Source organism: Gavia stellata, chromosome 37 (genome assembly GCF_030936135.1).
Source record: "Gavia stellata isolate bGavSte3 chromosome 37, bGavSte3.hap2, whole genome shotgun sequence".
Classification (NCBI taxonomy): domain Eukaryota; kingdom Metazoa; phylum Chordata; class Aves; order Gaviiformes; family Gaviidae; genus Gavia; species Gavia stellata.
In genome coordinates, this window is record NC_082630.1 from 1,418,192 (window position 1) to 1,435,247 (window position 17,056).

Below are 17,056 nucleotides of genomic sequence, written 5' to 3' on the forward strand. Positions count from 1 at the left end.
TCTCCTCCCCAGATTTGTCTTCCGTTCTTTTGAGTTTGAGTCCAGTCGCACTTGCTGTCTTGCCTCAGCAGGCAGTAAAAGAGAAGAGTTCCTCACAGCCCTGAGAAGCCTTAGCAGTGGGCAGCCTTCTCCATGGCTTCAACTGCCCTTCTGGTCGCAGTCCTCTCGTACTCCGCCATCCTCCTGTTCTGTAAAGCGCAAGCCTCGAGGACTGGGCTGCCTCTGCGCTGGCTTTCCCCAGAGGTTCTGCTTAAGTGTGTGTGGGCTCAGCCTGGCACAGGACAGAGCAGAGCCCAGACCCCGTCAGAGGCGTTTCCCTGCCATGCCTGCTGAGGAAGCACTCTCGCTGGTATGCAGGTTGGGCCCCAGCAGCCACGCTTCTTCTGGTGGGTGCTTTCTCAAGTGACTCATGAGAGCTAGGGCAAGCCACTGATTCTTTTGGGGTGAGAGATACTGTATTTCTGCTGGGTAAAGATGTTAACGAGACTCTTGTTTCTTCTCAGCATAATCAATGGGTTTGCTTTGCCTCTGAAGGAAGAGCACAAGATGTTCCTCATCAGAGTCTTGTTACCACTGCACAAGGTGAAGTCTCTTAGCGTCTACCACCCACAGGTGAGAATTGCTTCAAGTTCCCAGGGCAGAATGTGATTCTTGCAAAAGCCATTGTTCAGGCTTGCTTATAGCTATTCACCGGGCTGCATTACTGTTGTGCAAAGTTCTTGCTATGAGATGTTTCGGGCTCTGCACTAGTCCCTTAATGCAGTGGTTTGTTCCAGCCTTGCGGTGCCTGGGCCTGTATGTATACGTGTGCTTTTTGCCACTGGCTGATAGGAGGGTATCCTGCCATTTCCTCCTGACTTAATGCTGCAGCCTGCTTTGCCTTTCTGTGCTGGAAGTTTGTGAAATATTGGGGCCCTGCTGAAACCAGAGAGGTAAAATACTGAGCTGCAGTCATCAGCCTGTGCGTGTGGTGTGTCAGCTATTAGTCACCGCTGAGATATGCGGAGAAAACAGTTTGCTGGGCTGCTAGGCCGGTATAGAGATTAATTTTGTGCAATTTTGAATGCATAATAGAAGAGTAGAGAAGATCAGGACTCAGGCTAGGAAGTGAAAAGGTATGGGTACTGAGCAGTGATGTCTGTTCTCCCAGCCTTGCTTTTATGGGGCAGGGCTTTGTGATGGGTTTGTTCCTTCCCATGTGTGCAGCTGTGCTTGCACTTGAATGTATTAGCTGCAGACTGCTCTAGGTGGCTCAAGTTTTATCATTTATGCTGCACAAATGTCCTGAGCTTAGGCCCTGCCTGCTTGGTCTTAGAGCCTTCACTTGCCATCAGAAGAACTGGATTTGTTTGCAGCTGCAACTGTCTGCTCATCACACAGACTGTGGAGGGCATAATGTGACTTCCAGCCTAGGGTGGTGGTGGCACTTCAATCTCAGGTACACTTGAGAAAGCTCTAATCTTGCCATGTTTTTTTCCTACAGTTGGCGTACTGTGTTGTACAGTTTTTGGAGAAAGACAGCAGCTTGACAGAGCCAGTGAGTAACCTTGCTTAACCTTTGTGTGTCAGTCAAGTCCCAAAAAGCTTCACGGCTTCCTTGGAGTACAGCACGGGTGAAAAAAAGGCTAAAGAGGCTGGGAGTCTACTGGATTGTTTACTGGGTTTGCGTGGTTCCCTGTGGGCAGAAGGGGCTGTGCTGCTCATGTGCAAGCCTTTAGCATTCTCTCCTGAAAGCTTCAGGAAGGTGGGCTGTAGTCTTCCTTTGTGCTTTGGATCTTGGTGTAGCGGAAGGAACGCTATACCAAGCCATCCTTTCAGGGCAGAGCTTTCAGCTAGTGACAAGTGCTGCAGATATAAAACACATGGCCATCTGATATCTGATGGAACCAGCGTGAGCTCGTGGGGTCCCTGAAATAGTAAGAGTTCACTCCAGACTGTTGGCTGAAAAACTGTGGGGATGAGATTAGGAGCCTGGGACACAAAGGTCTACTTAGGCAAGCCACTGTTCCTTGATGAGAGTATTCTCCTTCCTGCTTTAGCATCACTTTGCTACGTCCATAGCGTTAAGTCACATTGTGGATGCATTTGCCTTCAGGATGTAGTGCTGGGAAACAGCAGGTTCTAAAATGTGTGAGCAGTGTAGATGGGAACCTCACATATTCCAGTTACTGGCTGCGCAGACCTGCAGTGTTAACCAGGCTATATGCCGGCTTGGCAGAGGGTGCAAGCAGGAGACAAGTGTTTCTCCACCCACTGCAGGCCAGGAAATGTCTTCTACAGAGCTGAGCTTCACAGCCTCAAAACAGCAGATGGCCAAAGAACGCGTGCTTGTGTCACCGTAGCAGGGAGCACCAGAAAGTGTGAGCGTTCTAATGAGTAACACTAGCTGAGGTCGTTCTGTTCTCTGGCTGAAATGTGTGCACTCGTGGTGAGCCTGGCTGTGCTCGGTGGAAGCTGGTCAGCTGTTGTCAGCTTTCTGGCTCCTCAGCTCTGACGCCAGCAGTGCTGAAGCAGACCTCCCAGCTTTTCCTTTAAATGTGGGTCCTCCATGTCCTGTGTTCCCAAAAGCCTGCTCTGAAACAAACTGCGTAAAGTAGCTTCCTGATCATGCTGAGTACTTCCTGTGGCTGACATCCAGCCCAGCAGCCTCCTGCCAAAGCGCTTGCTGTAGGGTAAGGGAGAAGGGAGAAATAGAGATTTGTCAATATTTCCAGGATTCATTTTGCAGCTTATTCAAATAGTAAAGCTCCATAGCTCGTCGCTGCTTCCTGGGTAATGGGTTAGTGGCTCCTGGATTAGAGACCCAGGCCTGGTTTGGTGGTTGGGGAAAGCAGTGGGATGACCCAATGTCACTACCTTCAGTGGGTGTTGCGTTGGGTCTCGACCAGACATACCAAGGCCGTATTGCCACAGGTTGTGTCCTGTTGAAGCATCCTGCTTGTGAAGGTTTTGAATAGACTCCTGAGATGAGTGGGGTTCTTGAAGTCTTGAAGAATTACAGGGCTTGTTCACCAGCAAGGCTCTGAATGCACTAGGAGATGTTGCCACCAGTGCTGGAAGGAGGCCAGATCACTCACTAGGTCCACGCTCGCTTAGAGTGGGCCTCCCAGAAGCTTGCTCAGCAAGGCTTGACATGGTAGGTCTTGCGTTAACATCGGTCTGAATGACTACCAGGTGAGCAAGGCCTCAGATGTGCTCAGTAACAGCAAAGACAGACTCGACACACCTTGCACCACCTTAGCTGTAGGAGAAGTTACGTCTGAGTCACTGAAGCCAACTCTTGCCTGAGTGGCAGACCTGAGTAATGACAAACACTGAGGATACCAAGCTGTTGGCTTGTCAAGCCTTGAGTTGGTGGAAACATAATTCTCAGATGTTTCTAATCTTGCTGTTGCATTACCCACTACTGTCCCTCCTCTGCTGTGAACTTCCGCTCGAGTGCTGGCTTCAGGATCGGGTTGCTGAAGTACACAGAGTTTGAAAGAGCAACTCCTGCTGCCAGTTGCGTGTGAATCTAGTGTCCACAGAGTTAGCATTTCTGTAAATGCCGTACCAGCGGCTCCAACAGAGTGAAGGTCTGCAGGATCTTGGATCCTGCCTTTGACCGTGCCTAGAAGCAGACGGTAGGGAAGGAAGCAATGTTAAAAATAAACCAGTAAAATCAAGTGGGATATAGGCCTTCCCCTAGTATGTTCTTCCAGTATCTTGTAAGCAGTAGTTTACTCAGCCAGAAGTTGCATCTGCATTGTCGTATTTAATTATCACCATTAGGTGTAACCTCCATAAACCTGTTTACTCCCTTCTGGAATCTGTTTGGACTTTGAGTCTCCACAAAGTCTGCAAGGATGAGCTCCGTAATCCAATTACTTTTGTGTGAAATGGTACTTCCTTTTCTTTGTCCCAAACCCGTCCACTGCATTATTTATTGGGTGCTCCCCAGTGTTCAAGCTCTTTGGTGTGTTGAAGAATGATTCCTCAGCAACCTTCTCCGTAGCATTGCTAATTTTATTAGATGATCTTCCATGGTTGCTCTGCACCATCTGCCAGCTGCTGCCCACTCTGGTTTGAGCCTTCCGTGTTAAGCTGTGTTTGGGGGGAAAAAAATGGTTCTAAGCTTTGTGCTTGTAGTACAGAATCGTAGCAGCCTGGGCAGTGCTACTGTCTTGCGTGTAACTTGGCAGAGTTTGGGCTTTTCTCTTCTTTCTTCCCTGGTAACCCACCCTGACTTTCCGAGAAAGTCTCTTCTGTTATTTCCTCCCCTCTGCTGTTGTGACCAGACCCTTAAAAATTTATTTCACAGCTGGTGTTAACTTTCAGCCTCTAACACTGTCTCTGTACCCTCCCCACTCAGGTGATTGTGGGCTTGCTGAAGTTCTGGCCGAAAACTCACAGTCCCAAGGAGGTGATGTTTTTAAATGAGCTGGAGGAGATCCTGGACGTGATTGAGCCATCTGAGTTTGTGAAAGTTATGGAGCCCTTGTTCAGGCAGTTGGCCAAGTGTGTCTCCAGCCCACACTTCCAGGTGGGTTGCAGCTCAGGGAGGGGATAGAGCACTGGCTTGTAACCCACTTGGCACGTGAGGGTGACACCACAGCTTTTGGGCTTGTCTTTGTGGATCAGTGGCACATGGAGTTGTGACCAGGGTGAGTATTGGGGTGACATGTGGTGGGAGGCGGTGAGAATCCTCACCACAACCACGGAGCAAGCTCATCCAAGGAGAAAACAAAGCAGATAGGTGGAGCACCTCCTGGTGCACTCTGCCATTCGGCACCGTGTGTTGCAGCAGGCTGGAGCTGGAGCAGAGGTGCTCTGCCACCTCCTGTTCTGGCTAGCAGACGTTGAGGGGGATCCATCCAGTGTCACCCTGCTGCAGTAAAACCAAGCTGGCTGCAGTATTGGAGGGAGGCCAACCAAAGAGACAGTGTGTGGAGCGTGGACTTTGTATTATTCTGGTGTAGGTGGTAAAGAGTGAGGTATACTGAGAAAGTGCTAGAGTCTGCTTCTTTCTTGTTCCCCCTGAAGGGAAGCTGGCTGTAGTAGCAGGCTAAAACAGTCTCTGTGGCTGGTAGTCTTAAGGTTTAAGATGTCCAAGGTGGTAAGACCTGCTAGTAGCAATAAGCAGGTGTTCTTGGCTCACTGGTTTAGGTTGCCATGAAGAATGCCCAGGAAAAAGATAGCTTGCTGGTGAAACGCGTGGCTGACCCAGGTATGGGTGGGGTGTTAAATAGTGAGGTAGCCCTCGCCCAGAGTGAGTGTGGCTGCACAGTGAGGAGGGCTGGCTTCAGTCTGTCTTTTGGTACAGAGAGGTACAAAGTCACGTGTTTACAAGCCAAAAATGAGGTCAGTCTACGTCACATGTGTATGTAAAAGATCACTGTTACCTGGAAGGGACCGGGGGAGCCTGATGGAAACCAGCTGGACATGGATTACTGGTGCAGTAATGGGAACCAAAGGACTGACGTGACCTTTGGGTGTGGAAGGAGCTACTGTAGGGAACTAAGGAGCTTGTATAAAGTAGGGTAAAGGCTGGAGGAGAGGCAACCGGACTTAAAAGCCCGGAGAAGGTGCAAACGCTTTATGGCCTAAGAAAATTAACCCCAAAGGTGTCCCATACAGTCAGGCTAAGCAGTCTCTGTGTTGCAGCTTGTCTGAGAGCAAAAATAGGAATTGACTTCTTGGTAAGTCTGAACACCTTGGTGGGAGAGAGTTTCCTCTGAGTGGATTGTGTGTTAACCTATCAGACAAAGGCTTAACAAGATCTAATAGCTGGAAACCAAAGCTAGGTAAGTGAGTACGAGGTGAGTTTCACTTCGTTTACTCACGTGGACCAATACGTTAAGGGGATATAGCGAGTTCTCCGTCATCTGAAATGTAAAACTGAGACTGGATGTCTCTCTCCCTAGGTTTTTAAGCCATTCTCAAGCTAGCACTAAGTGCAGAAATTAGCCTGATGATCTGCATGGCCCAGATTTGTGGTTAAATATGAAGAATTGTGGTTGAATCTATCACTATGTGGAAACTCGTTAGACTTGTTTGTCTTGTTAGAGGAGGATGGCTGCCCCAGGATTTTCCATATTTTCACCCTTACTAAATCGGGGGGATGAATTGTGGACCTGGTGATTGAAGCATGCGCCAAAGCCCAGAGAGACTCTGTTGTGGGGAAGGTCGGGGAGGAATGGAGCTTTACAGAGGACAGTCCGAGGAAACAAAGGAGGCTTGGAGCTAGCCTGAGCTGGGACCTGGACTGGGTTACTGTCCTCAAGCGTTGTGTAAAGGGTGTTGGAGTCGCCAGCATATCGACGGTAGGCTTGCCTAGTCAGGAACGTGAGGTTTTCCCCAGGAAAGTAAGAAGTGTCTGGCGGAGGCTAAGGGAAAGAAGGCTGGGCAGCAGGGATGAATGGCCTTGTAGAAGCTGGGGAAGGTCAGCGCTGCTGCCTGCGCTGTGGGGAAGCATTTGCTCCTTGGCTGGGTGGTGGCAATCTTTGGTCTCGGCACTGCACAGTTTCCCTGTGCACCACAGGTGTTACTGGAAGGAGCCCCTCCAAGGACGGCTTTCTCTCCCACTGCAGGTGGCAGAGCGAGCACTGTACTATTGGAACAACGAATATATCATGAGCCTGATCAGCGATAACGCAGCCAAAATTCTTCCGATCATGTTTCCAGCGCTCTACAAGAACTCCAAGAGCCACTGGAACAAGTAGGTCTTTCCGCATGCCCTGGCACTTGCTCTGCGTGCAGGATTGCTTGACCTACTAGCGATCTTGGGGCATGCTGCTACAGTGCAATGACGCGTGGCGCTTGGTGACACCAGGTGCTGAGCCAGAGGGGTTGTTGGTAGTATCAGCATGGCAAAGTGCCGCAGCAGACCACAGTGGCCTACCCAGAGTTTGATACCTGCATATCACTAATGCTGCCAGTCTCTTGGAGGTGTGGAGTACGTTTTCCAGCCAACTTCTGGCTGCTTGTTAACTAATGATCACCCATATGCTCTCCATGCCCAGAGACCTTGGCTAATGCAGTGCCTGACTCCTTGAGTACAGGAAGAACGGAGAAAGCAGAACTAACCGGGCAGATGTCCCATGTCAAATTATTGCCCTCTGTGCCTGATTCTTCAATACTGGTCTGTTTTATGATTCTCCCACCAAATCCCTTTCTTCCAGCTGCTTCTTCAGTTGATTCCTTACCTGGTTAGTTCAAGTTGTAAAGCTTGCTTCCTTTTAATGAGTTAGCTAAAAGTACTCGGTCCACAGCCGAGATCCTAAAATCTTCCAGCAAAAAACACAAGACGACAAAAAGAAAAAGTCATCTTCCCCTATTCTAGAGGGTGGAAAAAAGCAAAATAATTAATTCTAGGGAGGCTGGGCGAGTCCAGGGCTTAGGAGCATACTGTGGTGGCAAAGACAGGGTTGTGAGGTGGAACTTGTTTGCAGAGGGCTCCCCCCTGGTCTGCTGTTTGACTGCTTCCTTCTCTTCACTGTATCAGGAAGCATGAACTGGAGCCACCAGTCAAGGGGGCTCTGAAGACTGGGGTAGACACAGACGCGCAGACATGAACACACACAAACACTCAGATACGCACACGTGTGCACCAACAGGCACATGCATGCACACACATGTGATGGGTGTGCACATATGCACGCGTGCGTGCAGGGACATGTGCGCAGACGTGCTCTCGCTCAGTGTCACTGCCCCTCCTGATCAGAGTTCAGAAAAGGACTTTATGTTCTTGTCTGAAACCCTCCACCAGTTCTGTTTCCTTCTTGCACCAGTCAAGATTCATGATTCTGCTGTTACTGTCTTTTCTTCTTGTCTCCTTCCCAGTGGTATGGCAGAAGAAGTCCTGAAGGTGTTTTCCTCTTACTTCTTGTCTTTGTTTTAGCACTAGCCACATCTTCTCAGGGCAGGTTGAGTACCTCAGATTCTCCTCTTCCTTCCCATAGCTCGTCTACTCCAACACTTTGTCAGACAGCCTGCGTAAGTCCAGCAGGGCTGTAGCTCTCTTCCTTACTCCATCTGTAGAGCTGGCGAGGCACAGAGCTCAATCTGCTGGGTCAGCTTTTGCCTCTGGGTCAGGTATTTCAGAGACAGCGTCAATACTTGTTTTATTCCCCAGGAGAGTCCTTGTCCCAGAGAGAGATCACACACAGTGCAACCAATCCGTAAATTTCTGACACGAAGTCGACTTTTCTTCTGCGGTATTCTTTGTGCTGATTCCCATCTCTGCAGGGCTGCTGAATGTTTGTGTTTTGGGCAGCTCAGTGACAAAGTTCATGACTGGACACCGGGCAGCCCCAAAAAGTCATTGTGTATATGCAAGGTGAAGCGTGGAGGGCACTAAAGCTACATTAGGTAAAGCCCCCTTGAGAACAGCCCTGAGCAGGTCCCTAGCATCCTTCCTTTCCAGTTTCTAACTACAAGAAATAAATGCATGAATGCATATTTTTGCACTCATTAGTCCGACCGCAGTAGAGCAGACCTGTCCCAGTGGTCTTCTCTTTCTTCTCTGTCTCCTCCGCCCTGTGCGATAGGCTCTGCTGTGTTCGAGGAGGGGGGTTTCCCATGGCAAGAGCTGGGACTGTGTGAAAATCTTTTGTCACATTGCTGTGGTATATGAGTTGTTGCTGCTGTTAGCTCTGGTCTGTGCTGCTGATGCTAACTCAGGGCTGAGAACCTGGGGGATACCACCATGACTTGTTCTCCTTTCCTCATTTCTTTGCAGAACAATCCATGGGCTGATCTACAATGCACTGAAGCTGTTCATGGAGATGAACCAAAAGCTTTTTGACGACTGCACGCAGCAATACAAGGCAGAGAAGCAGAAGTGAGTAAGAGGTTCTTGCCCAGTATCTTGAGCTCATCCTGGAGTCTCCTTGGGGTACGCTAACAGATGGTAGATGCCAGTAGGCAGAGGGGAAATGGAAAGGTGGTGCAAATCATTTTGTCAAAAAGTAGGATTCCTCAGCAATAACTATGTGTAGGGATGAGAAGAGGTAAAATGTGTGCCCGTCTAAAAATCCTTCCAGTTCTGCTGAAGCAGGCAGCTTGGAAAAGAGGGACAGAGTTTGCTGGGTCATGAGGAAATAAATTGCAATGTAGAGGGTACTCAGCTTTGCAGACACACTTGTGCTCTGCCTTGGAAATATTTACCAGTTTGTGTATGTCGTAGTGACGCCAGTGTAATCTGCTTTAGAAAGACTTTTCTGAAGAGCTTTGCGGCAGTGGGCATAATGCATCTTTCATGCCACAGGACGCTTTCAATTTTCCAGTAATAAAGATGGAATAACACCTGGAATTTGAAAGAGCAAATGGTGGGGATAAAATCTGACGTCAGCAAGTCCCTGTGTCGTGATGCTGTAAAGAGGAAAAAACCTCCACTTTTTCTGCTTCCTTTTGCTGGTTTTGGTGCTTGTATGACTTGCCTTGGTGAGCTGAATCAGTTCAGTAAGCTAGAAGGAAAGTTTTTTTTGTCCTGGGTCCATTTTCTGCTGACTTAGTGACATAAAATAGGGCTTCTCATTCCTGGATGAGCCAGGGCTGCCACAAGGGTGGGGAGAGCAGGGCTAACCCTTGCTGGCAGTGGAGAGCTCTGGGATACATTCAGTTGTTTTGTGAAATAGTAATAAATAACAAAGTTGAGATATGAATCAGAGCTTGGGGATGGGTAATCTGCACATGGAGAAATTAAGGTTTTGTTAACATCTGAATTGGGAGCAAGCAAGATATTTTGTTTTCCCCATTCTAGGGCATTTGTGAAGCCCACAAATGTCTGCGCATGTATTTTAAGTCACAGTGACTGCACATTTACTACGAGTTTGCATCAGGAGCTTTTTCTACCTGTTTAGCTTCTACCCATGCTGACCTGCTGAGGATGACTGTTCCCGGCATTGGTGTGTGGCTGATGGAGGATTGTTTTGGAAAAGGTCAACAAAGCAGCTCAGAGCTGTCCAAGAAATGGATGGGTAGAGCTGCACTGTTTTCTGCTCATGTTAAGATGATTTTTTTTTTTCTCTAGTGCCTCTCTGCCTAATTATGCTTCAGAAAACCTTGTGCTGGGTTTTTATCAAAGATATATACCCTTTGCTCTCCTAGATAACCAAATTTGGTAAAATGTCAAAGCTTGGTGGGCAGGATGTAAAAAAGTCTTTTAGCAGCTGAGTCTGAGATGACTTTACCTCCAGTGAGCATGACACGGTTCCTCAGCTAAGTGGGATTTCCCTGCCACAGGGACCCAGGTAAGGAGGCCTTTCTGGGCGAAAACAAGACGGCTCAACTCTGCTGTCGCTAGCACAGCATTAGCCGCTGCTCCTGGCCTGAGAAGTGTGAAAAGGTCCCCCTCTGAAGGGATGCTAGAGCTGGGAGAGAACGTTGTGAAAGGTCTGTAGGGACAGGCTGGGAGACAAGTAGAAAGGGAGATGGGTGGCAGAAGGAATGGGGCAGGAGAGCAGGCTGGGGGAGAAGAGCCGCTTGTCTGGGCAAGGAGGTGGGAAGGAGGTAGAGACTTTGGGCAGAGGTGCAGTGAAGAGCCAGGTTGGGGAGTGGTGGTGGTGGTGGCATTCTTCATGTCAGTGGATGGTAGGAATGGGATAGGTAAAGGGATCAAATTAGAAGAGGGATAGTGAGGAGATCGGGGCTTGTTGGGCAAGGGGCCTGGGCCTGGACAGGCCGTAGGACAATGGTGGGGGAAAGGAGCACGCACTTGGGAAGGTGGATTAGAAACCTGGGTTTACTAGAGCAGTATGCCTGAGTTCTCTGCTTAAGTCCATTGTGAAAATGTCATCTTTTCCCTCCATGTCTTTAAAATATCCAAGAAATACAAGCAAATCTATGCGCACTTTACACTGCGGCTGCATTTTCTGGAGTGTAATAGAGTAAGTCAGTGTGGAATGAACTGGGTTAGAAAAGCACGTTTCACAGGCAGGATAAAGCGTTGCTTGGTGTTGTCTCCCCATGGAACGAGACCGTTTCGTAGCTGAAGATTCTGCCTTAGAGTTTGGGGTGCCATTCCTGCGCTTCCCCTACCTGCTCTTCTTTCCGCAGAGCGCTGCAGCCAGTTCTGGTGAGCGGCAGGTCCCGTTGCCTCCCTTCCAGCAGAGAAGACACGCTGCATCCCCAGCTCATTTCTGCTGCCTCCCTGGCGGAGCTGACTGCAGGCCGTGCCCGTTGGTGGACAGTAACGTGGCCTGGCAGTCAATTGCCGTCGTCTTTTCAAACACGGAGACTTAAACCCAGTAGAAATACTACTTTTTTTCCTAATAAAAATCTGTGAGGCTATGATGTCAAGTGCCTCTGGAGTAAAGCAGCGTCCCGAAGGCTGCCTGTGGGAATGTTGGCTGGGTGACTGTAATGCAGGATTGACCTTTAACTGTGCAATCCCTTGCTTTTTCCACAGGACCTTGGCCTTATTCACTAAGACTGACGAGTTTGAAATGCTGAGCCTTCTTTAGCGTAGACAGAAAAAGGAAGAGAGACCTATGAAGTGTTTTCCCAATGAGCCGCTAGAGACCTTGTGCTGTGAACTAGAAAATAGCGCGTGTGGGAAGGACTGCGCATGCGAACAAAGCCAGTAAATGTGAAACAGTGAAAAGGAGAGAGCCTGTAGGTACACAATTAGGCTGCAACCAGATGTCGAGAGGCTGTGCAGCCGAGGCTGGTCACAGAGGGACAGACTCTCCCCGGGACATGTTGGGAGGCTCTCTGCTGTTCAGTGCCTTACTAATCTTCCCAGACATCTTGAAGCTGTTTGAATTATCAGAAGCCTTCAGAAAACAGCGGGGAGGTTGGGGCAGACAGATAGTGTCTTGTCCTGCACGTACCCTTCTGTAAAAGTTCGAGGACCTTGAGCACTGCCTTTCAAGAAGTGTGGTGTCAGCATGCCCTGGGGCCACCCTGACACCTGACATCTCTCTGCTAGCAGCCACCTTGCCTCCTTCTGCGTTGGCCACAGCAGCGGGAAGGAGAAGATACCTCCCGGTATAGCTCCTCTTTTCCAGATGTCCTGCCAGTGGCTTTCTCATACCGCTAGCAGTGGGGTCAGGAGTGGAGGGAGCTGGTGAGGTGCACATCACCTAGAAAGCAGGGTTGGGGGTGCTGCTCCCTAGACTCAGCGCTGTCCCGTGGGGCGTTGCTGCTCAGAAAGGTAGGATTCTCCAAAGACTCACATGGATGAGAGACACTTTCAGATAAACTGCAGTGGAGATGTCCTAGTGTAGGAGGTAAAGCCAGGCTGATCGATGAGGTTGGGAGGAAGCTTCCCCTATAGAGGGATGTTGACAGCTGTAATACTACAGTTAAGTCAATGTGGCATCAAAATAAAGATGAAACTTTGTTTCAGTCTTTGGAATATACTTGTTTGGCTGAAAAGAGTGATCACAGGTGTAAAGCTTTCAGATTTTTAGAAGCGCTGCTCTTAGTCAGACCAGGTGTTCTCTTTGCAAGGTGGTCTTTTGCAATATCAGCTGACCACATGATAGGTAAACCGGTGGATCTCGAAGTGCCACGAGGAATGGAGCTGATGCTGATGCTGCTCAGACGGCTTTGGTGATCTGAGAGAACTGGTGCTAGGGGTGCATGGAGCTGAATGACTGGATGAGTGCCCTTGGCTCATTGTCTACCAGACCAGTAATGTGACATAGTCTGGCCAAAGAAAACGAGCTTTGTTACACCCTTATATGGTGGTAGACACAATACCGGCAAAGTAGGCATTCCTTTGGAGGGGCAGTGGCCTTCCTAATGTGAGGGCCTTTGCGGACAGACATATTGGTCTACGTTTCCAGTGGCAAGATTGGAGTAATACGTATGTTTCTGCTTACCAGACATTAAAAAGGATTCTGGAGAAATTGGGGATGAGGCAGGAAAGAGCTAGGGAAGATCAGTGCTAACTCCTGGTCACAGTCCCCTGCAGAGATCTCCAGAGCTCTGTCAGAAAACGAGGTGTGGGTTATTCGTTTGGGGTTTGGGGTTTTTTTTTTGACCCTATGTTCTCTGATGGAGTAATCTGCTGCTTGAATGCTTGGCAGCTTCATTCTCATTTTAGCCTCCTTTCTTATATATATTTCAAGAGTGTGAGGTGATTACAGAGTATAAGAACTTCCTTAGCGTGGATAGAAAGGGCACTAGAGAGACCAGTAGCTGGAACGAAAGCCAGATAGTTAAAATCGGAAATACAGCAGAGATTTTAGTGCAGATGTTTAAAACTTAGAAGAGAATAACAAGGAGTGGTGGATGCTCACCTGTTTGCAGGGAATGTTCACTGCCCTGGGATTTACAGGCGGCCCAGTTGAACGGTCGCTTAATGTCTGTGCCAAAATCTGTGCCAAGCTCAAGAGCTGTGCTGGGGGGGTTCGGGCAGCTCTCTGCTGTGTTACGGCCAGAGAGAGAGCGAACTGCGGGCAGCTGAGCCCCAGCTCTGTCAGAAATGGCAGTTTGTCCCTCGGCATCTGTGGGGCACCAGAAAAATGTGTGTTTGACATCCAAACTGGCGTCATTGCTTTGCTCCAGAAACCAGTCGCTGTGGTCCACTTCTGCAGCACAAAGCCAGGGAAGAAGTACCTGTGCAGCCCACTGCTGCCAGCCTGTGCTCCGAGGTGAGGGCGGAGTGTGCCTGCCTACCTCCTGCTAGCTGCGGTGTGTCCCCTCTTCTTGCCACATCGCACCTGTAGATAGAATTAGAGGTCTCTGAAGGACAGAGGAGCTCTTCCCCTCGCCTGCGCTTTTCTGCTGTCTCTTGTTCTTGTCTTCCTGTGAGCGAAAGCTGCGCTTCCCCCAGGAGTTCACACTTGCGCTCACTCTCTCTCCGCAGGGGAAGGTTCAGGATGAAGGAACGAGAAGAAATGTGGCAGAAAATAGAGGAGCTGGCACGGCTGAACCCCCAGGTGGGTAACAGCAGGCCCTAGAATGAATAAGACAAGAACGTGCGGGGGGTCTCGACCTGCTTCCTCAGCTCATGAGAGCAGGCTCTAGCACCTGATCTCAGTCCTCTGCACACAGCTGCAGCGGTGGTCTGTCCCTCCCAAAACCCAGCGTCTTGGGGATGCTGGCAGTGTTTTCCCAGCCTGGCCCTCTGTAGGACTGACCTCTAAGTAATGCCTCACAGAGAGCATGTATGTATTTAAGGAGTCCTCTCTCAGCTCTGGCTGCACACGCAGTGTGCTGTGGCTCAGAGGGCACAGGTAGGAATGGGTAGGAGAAGATGCTCCTTTCCTGCCTGTGTACCTACTGCTGCCTTTGCGGGTGCCAGAGAGGGCGGCTGGAAGAAGTGTGCCATGCTGTGTTAGGATGCTGGGGGAGGAGGCTTGGTGTTGGATGGCATGATGACTCTCCAGCTGTCTGTGTTGTCTGCAGTACCCCATGTATTACGCACCTCCACCCTTGCCTCCTGTCTGCTGTATGGAAACGGAGACCCCAACTGCAGAGGATATACAGCTACTGAAGAAAACGGTGGAGACGGAGGCTGTGCAGGTGCGTAGGTGACTAGGATCTGTCCACAATTACTCTCAGACCAGCCAGGACGTCAGCATAGTCAGTAGTCCAGGGTCCAGCAGCCAGAACTGGCTCTTTCCAAGTGTTCTGAGGGTAAATGCCCCTACTCCCATCCCTGATCGTTAGGAGATCAACCCGTAGTCTGAAGAATGGGGTTTATCTAACCTTCCCACTCTGGAGAAAGTGCAAGTGGAACTTTCCTGCGTCCTTTTGCTGTGTGCTTGGCTCTCAGTCTGTTCCGCAGCGTGCTGCGGCGTCACCCAGCATATCCTGGAGCGGTTGGAGTCAGAGAATGGGGAGGCTGGAGGGGCGAAGGGGTTTGCTACCGATCCCTAACTCCTTTGGTTTGTCTGTAGATGCTGAAAGACATTAAGAAGGAGAAAGTTTTGCTGCGCCGGAAATCTGAGCTTCCTCAGGACGTCTACACTATAAAAGCCCTGGAGGCCCACAAGAGAGCAGAAGAGTTTCTCACCTCAAGCCAGGAGGCTCTCTGACGGGCTCAGGAGCTGGCCCGGGAAGCTCTGCCCCATCCCTTTCCCCCAGGGGTCACGGAAATGCACTCAGTTCTCATGTATAAATAAGGAATGAACATGGTGAGCTGTGCCTGTCCTCCACTCCATCTGCATCCCTCCAGGGTAGATCTGGTTTTATGTTATAACTTGTATCTCACCACTCTCTTGTCCTTCTGCTTTTCCTCCTTCCTCCTGCTTTTCCACCTTGGGTGTGCGTGCGTGAAGGGAGCCTGCCTGACCTGTGATTGTATCAGCCCAGGCAGGAGTCGCTTCATTCCAGCTGCCGCCTGGTTCTTACTCTGCCTGGGATCCAGAGCCTTGCTGCCCTGCAACACAGGCTCTGTGTTGGCCAGAGAGAGACTACCGCACGTGGCTCGGCATGCTGCTACAAGCCCCAAGTGCCCGTATCCGCCATGCCTGCCCCCGTGCTGCCTGTGCGGCCAAGCCCTGCGGTGGTCAGAGGTCGGGCTGAGCTCGGGGCAGGAGCGTGCAGCAAAGCTTGGGGGGGCTCTGCTGCCTCTCCGCCCTGCCTTGGGGTGCAGCTCCGCAGCTGGAGGGTCTCACGTACAGCGGAGGAAACGTTCGCTTCCACCTTTCTTTTGCTTCAAGCCCCTTGTTCTGTTCCCCTGTCAGTGGAGTGGGGGTTCAGTGCTTCGCCACCCCCAGTAAAGCTGGGTGCAAGCACTACATACTATTGCAGCCCTCCCTTTAGAGCATCCTTAGAAGCTCTCTTGTGGGAAAGTGAATTCCTTCAGCTGTTTGTGTTGGTCCGTGCTGACTTGTCTCCATCCCGGTGTCTTGGGTTAATTGTGGGCCCAGAATTGACTTCCCGCTTTATAGCAGGTGTCAGCCACTGACTTCTGCTTTCTTCCTCTACCTGCTCAATTAAAATACTCCTGCAGCTCTCCCTTTGTCGCTGTACCCCATCCTTAGCTCTGCAGTGGTCAGGGTTTCTAGGAAGCTTGTGCTGCTCAAGTCATTTCTGCAAACTAGTCGAAGCAATGGATACACGTGACAGGGCCAGGCTCAGTTTCGGAGTGTTCAGTTGTCCTCTCTTTATGATCAATGGCTAGGTGCTACTGCTGAATTGCTTCCGTGGGTGCTCTGAGCAAAGTTCGCCTCGCCCTGTTACTTTGGCACCTGCTGTGGCCCGAGGCCCTTGTTAGTTATCATGTGGTGCATCAGGGACTTGTTGTGCTAATGTAGCCTTTAGAGTGCACTTGCTGATAGCCCAGGGGGTTGCGCAGCACTTGGGTGCTACTGTGGTCCAGCTTTCTCCCCAGCCTTTTGTGGCGCAGATTCACTGCCAGGCCAAGGTGCCACCTCCGAGAGGCTGGCTTGTGAAAGAAAGGGAGTCTTCCTTGCTTCTTACCTGCTGCGCTTGCTTTCTTGACACATAAGCTTAAGTGGGTTTGCAATAGTGCAGGGAGCTTAAGGGGTCGGTGGTAGTCTGACACTGCTTCACAGCATCATGGAATGTCCCAGAAGGTCCTGGTGTATCTGCTTGTCCTTGCCAGTAAACCATTCCCAGGTCAGAGGTTCATCCCCTCTAACATTACTGCTGGTGCGCAGCACATCTTCCCTCCAACCCCAACTAAGCTGGTTTTTCCCTCTGTGTCCTGTACCCCCTGCCCTGTTTAGCTCTCTTTCAGTTCGGCCCTCATGAGGCATGCCGCCATCTCTTAGGAGCAGCTGGCAAGCGTGAGTATGTGCGAGATCACCCACAGTCATGCAGGACCCCGCCTCCCCTCCGCTTCATGCAATGGGCCAGTTCATCAGGAGACTTACGAAACACCTCAGGGAGGTTATTGCTTATTTTGAACATTAGTCCGAGCTCATGGTCAGCTGCCAATAAATTACCTCACGCCTGGCACAGCATGTAGACATGCACTGGGTGATGCCGGATGGCGCATGGGAGCAGCAGGCGTCTCGGGGCACAGCGGAGACGAGGACTGCCGAGCACCGCCTGCAGCAGGGCTCGGGCTGGGGAGGATGTTTCTTGCCGTTGCAGTACAGGCTTTCCAACTTGCCTGCTTAGCGTTGTGGTATAAGCCGCCACCTCATTT

At 50.3% G+C, this 17,056-nt stretch overlaps 1 protein-coding gene across 6 annotated transcripts in view; it reads left to right on the forward strand.

Moving 5' to 3' along the window:
- PPP2R5D (protein phosphatase 2 regulatory subunit B'delta) overlaps positions 1–14,985 on the forward strand; it is a 28,487-nt gene extending 13,502 nt beyond the window's left edge. For all 6 annotated transcript variants that reach the window (XM_059832980.1, XM_059832981.1, XM_059832977.1 and 3 more), the window contains 8 exons: positions 504–612; positions 1,484–1,537; positions 4,352–4,522; positions 6,570–6,697; positions 8,720–8,821; positions 13,799–13,871; positions 14,341–14,457; positions 14,835–14,985. In XM_059832980.1, the coding sequence (XP_059688963.1) occupies positions 504–612; positions 1,484–1,537; positions 4,352–4,522; positions 6,570–6,697; positions 8,720–8,821; positions 13,799–13,871; positions 14,341–14,457; positions 14,835–14,972 (892 nt within the window). In that variant the 3' untranslated portion in view covers positions 14,973–14,985. The remainder of the gene's footprint in view (positions 1–503; positions 613–1,483; positions 1,538–4,351; positions 4,523–6,569; positions 6,698–8,719; positions 8,822–13,798; positions 13,872–14,340; positions 14,458–14,834) is intronic.
- The last annotated feature ends 2,071 nt before the right edge of the window (positions 14,986–17,056 follow it).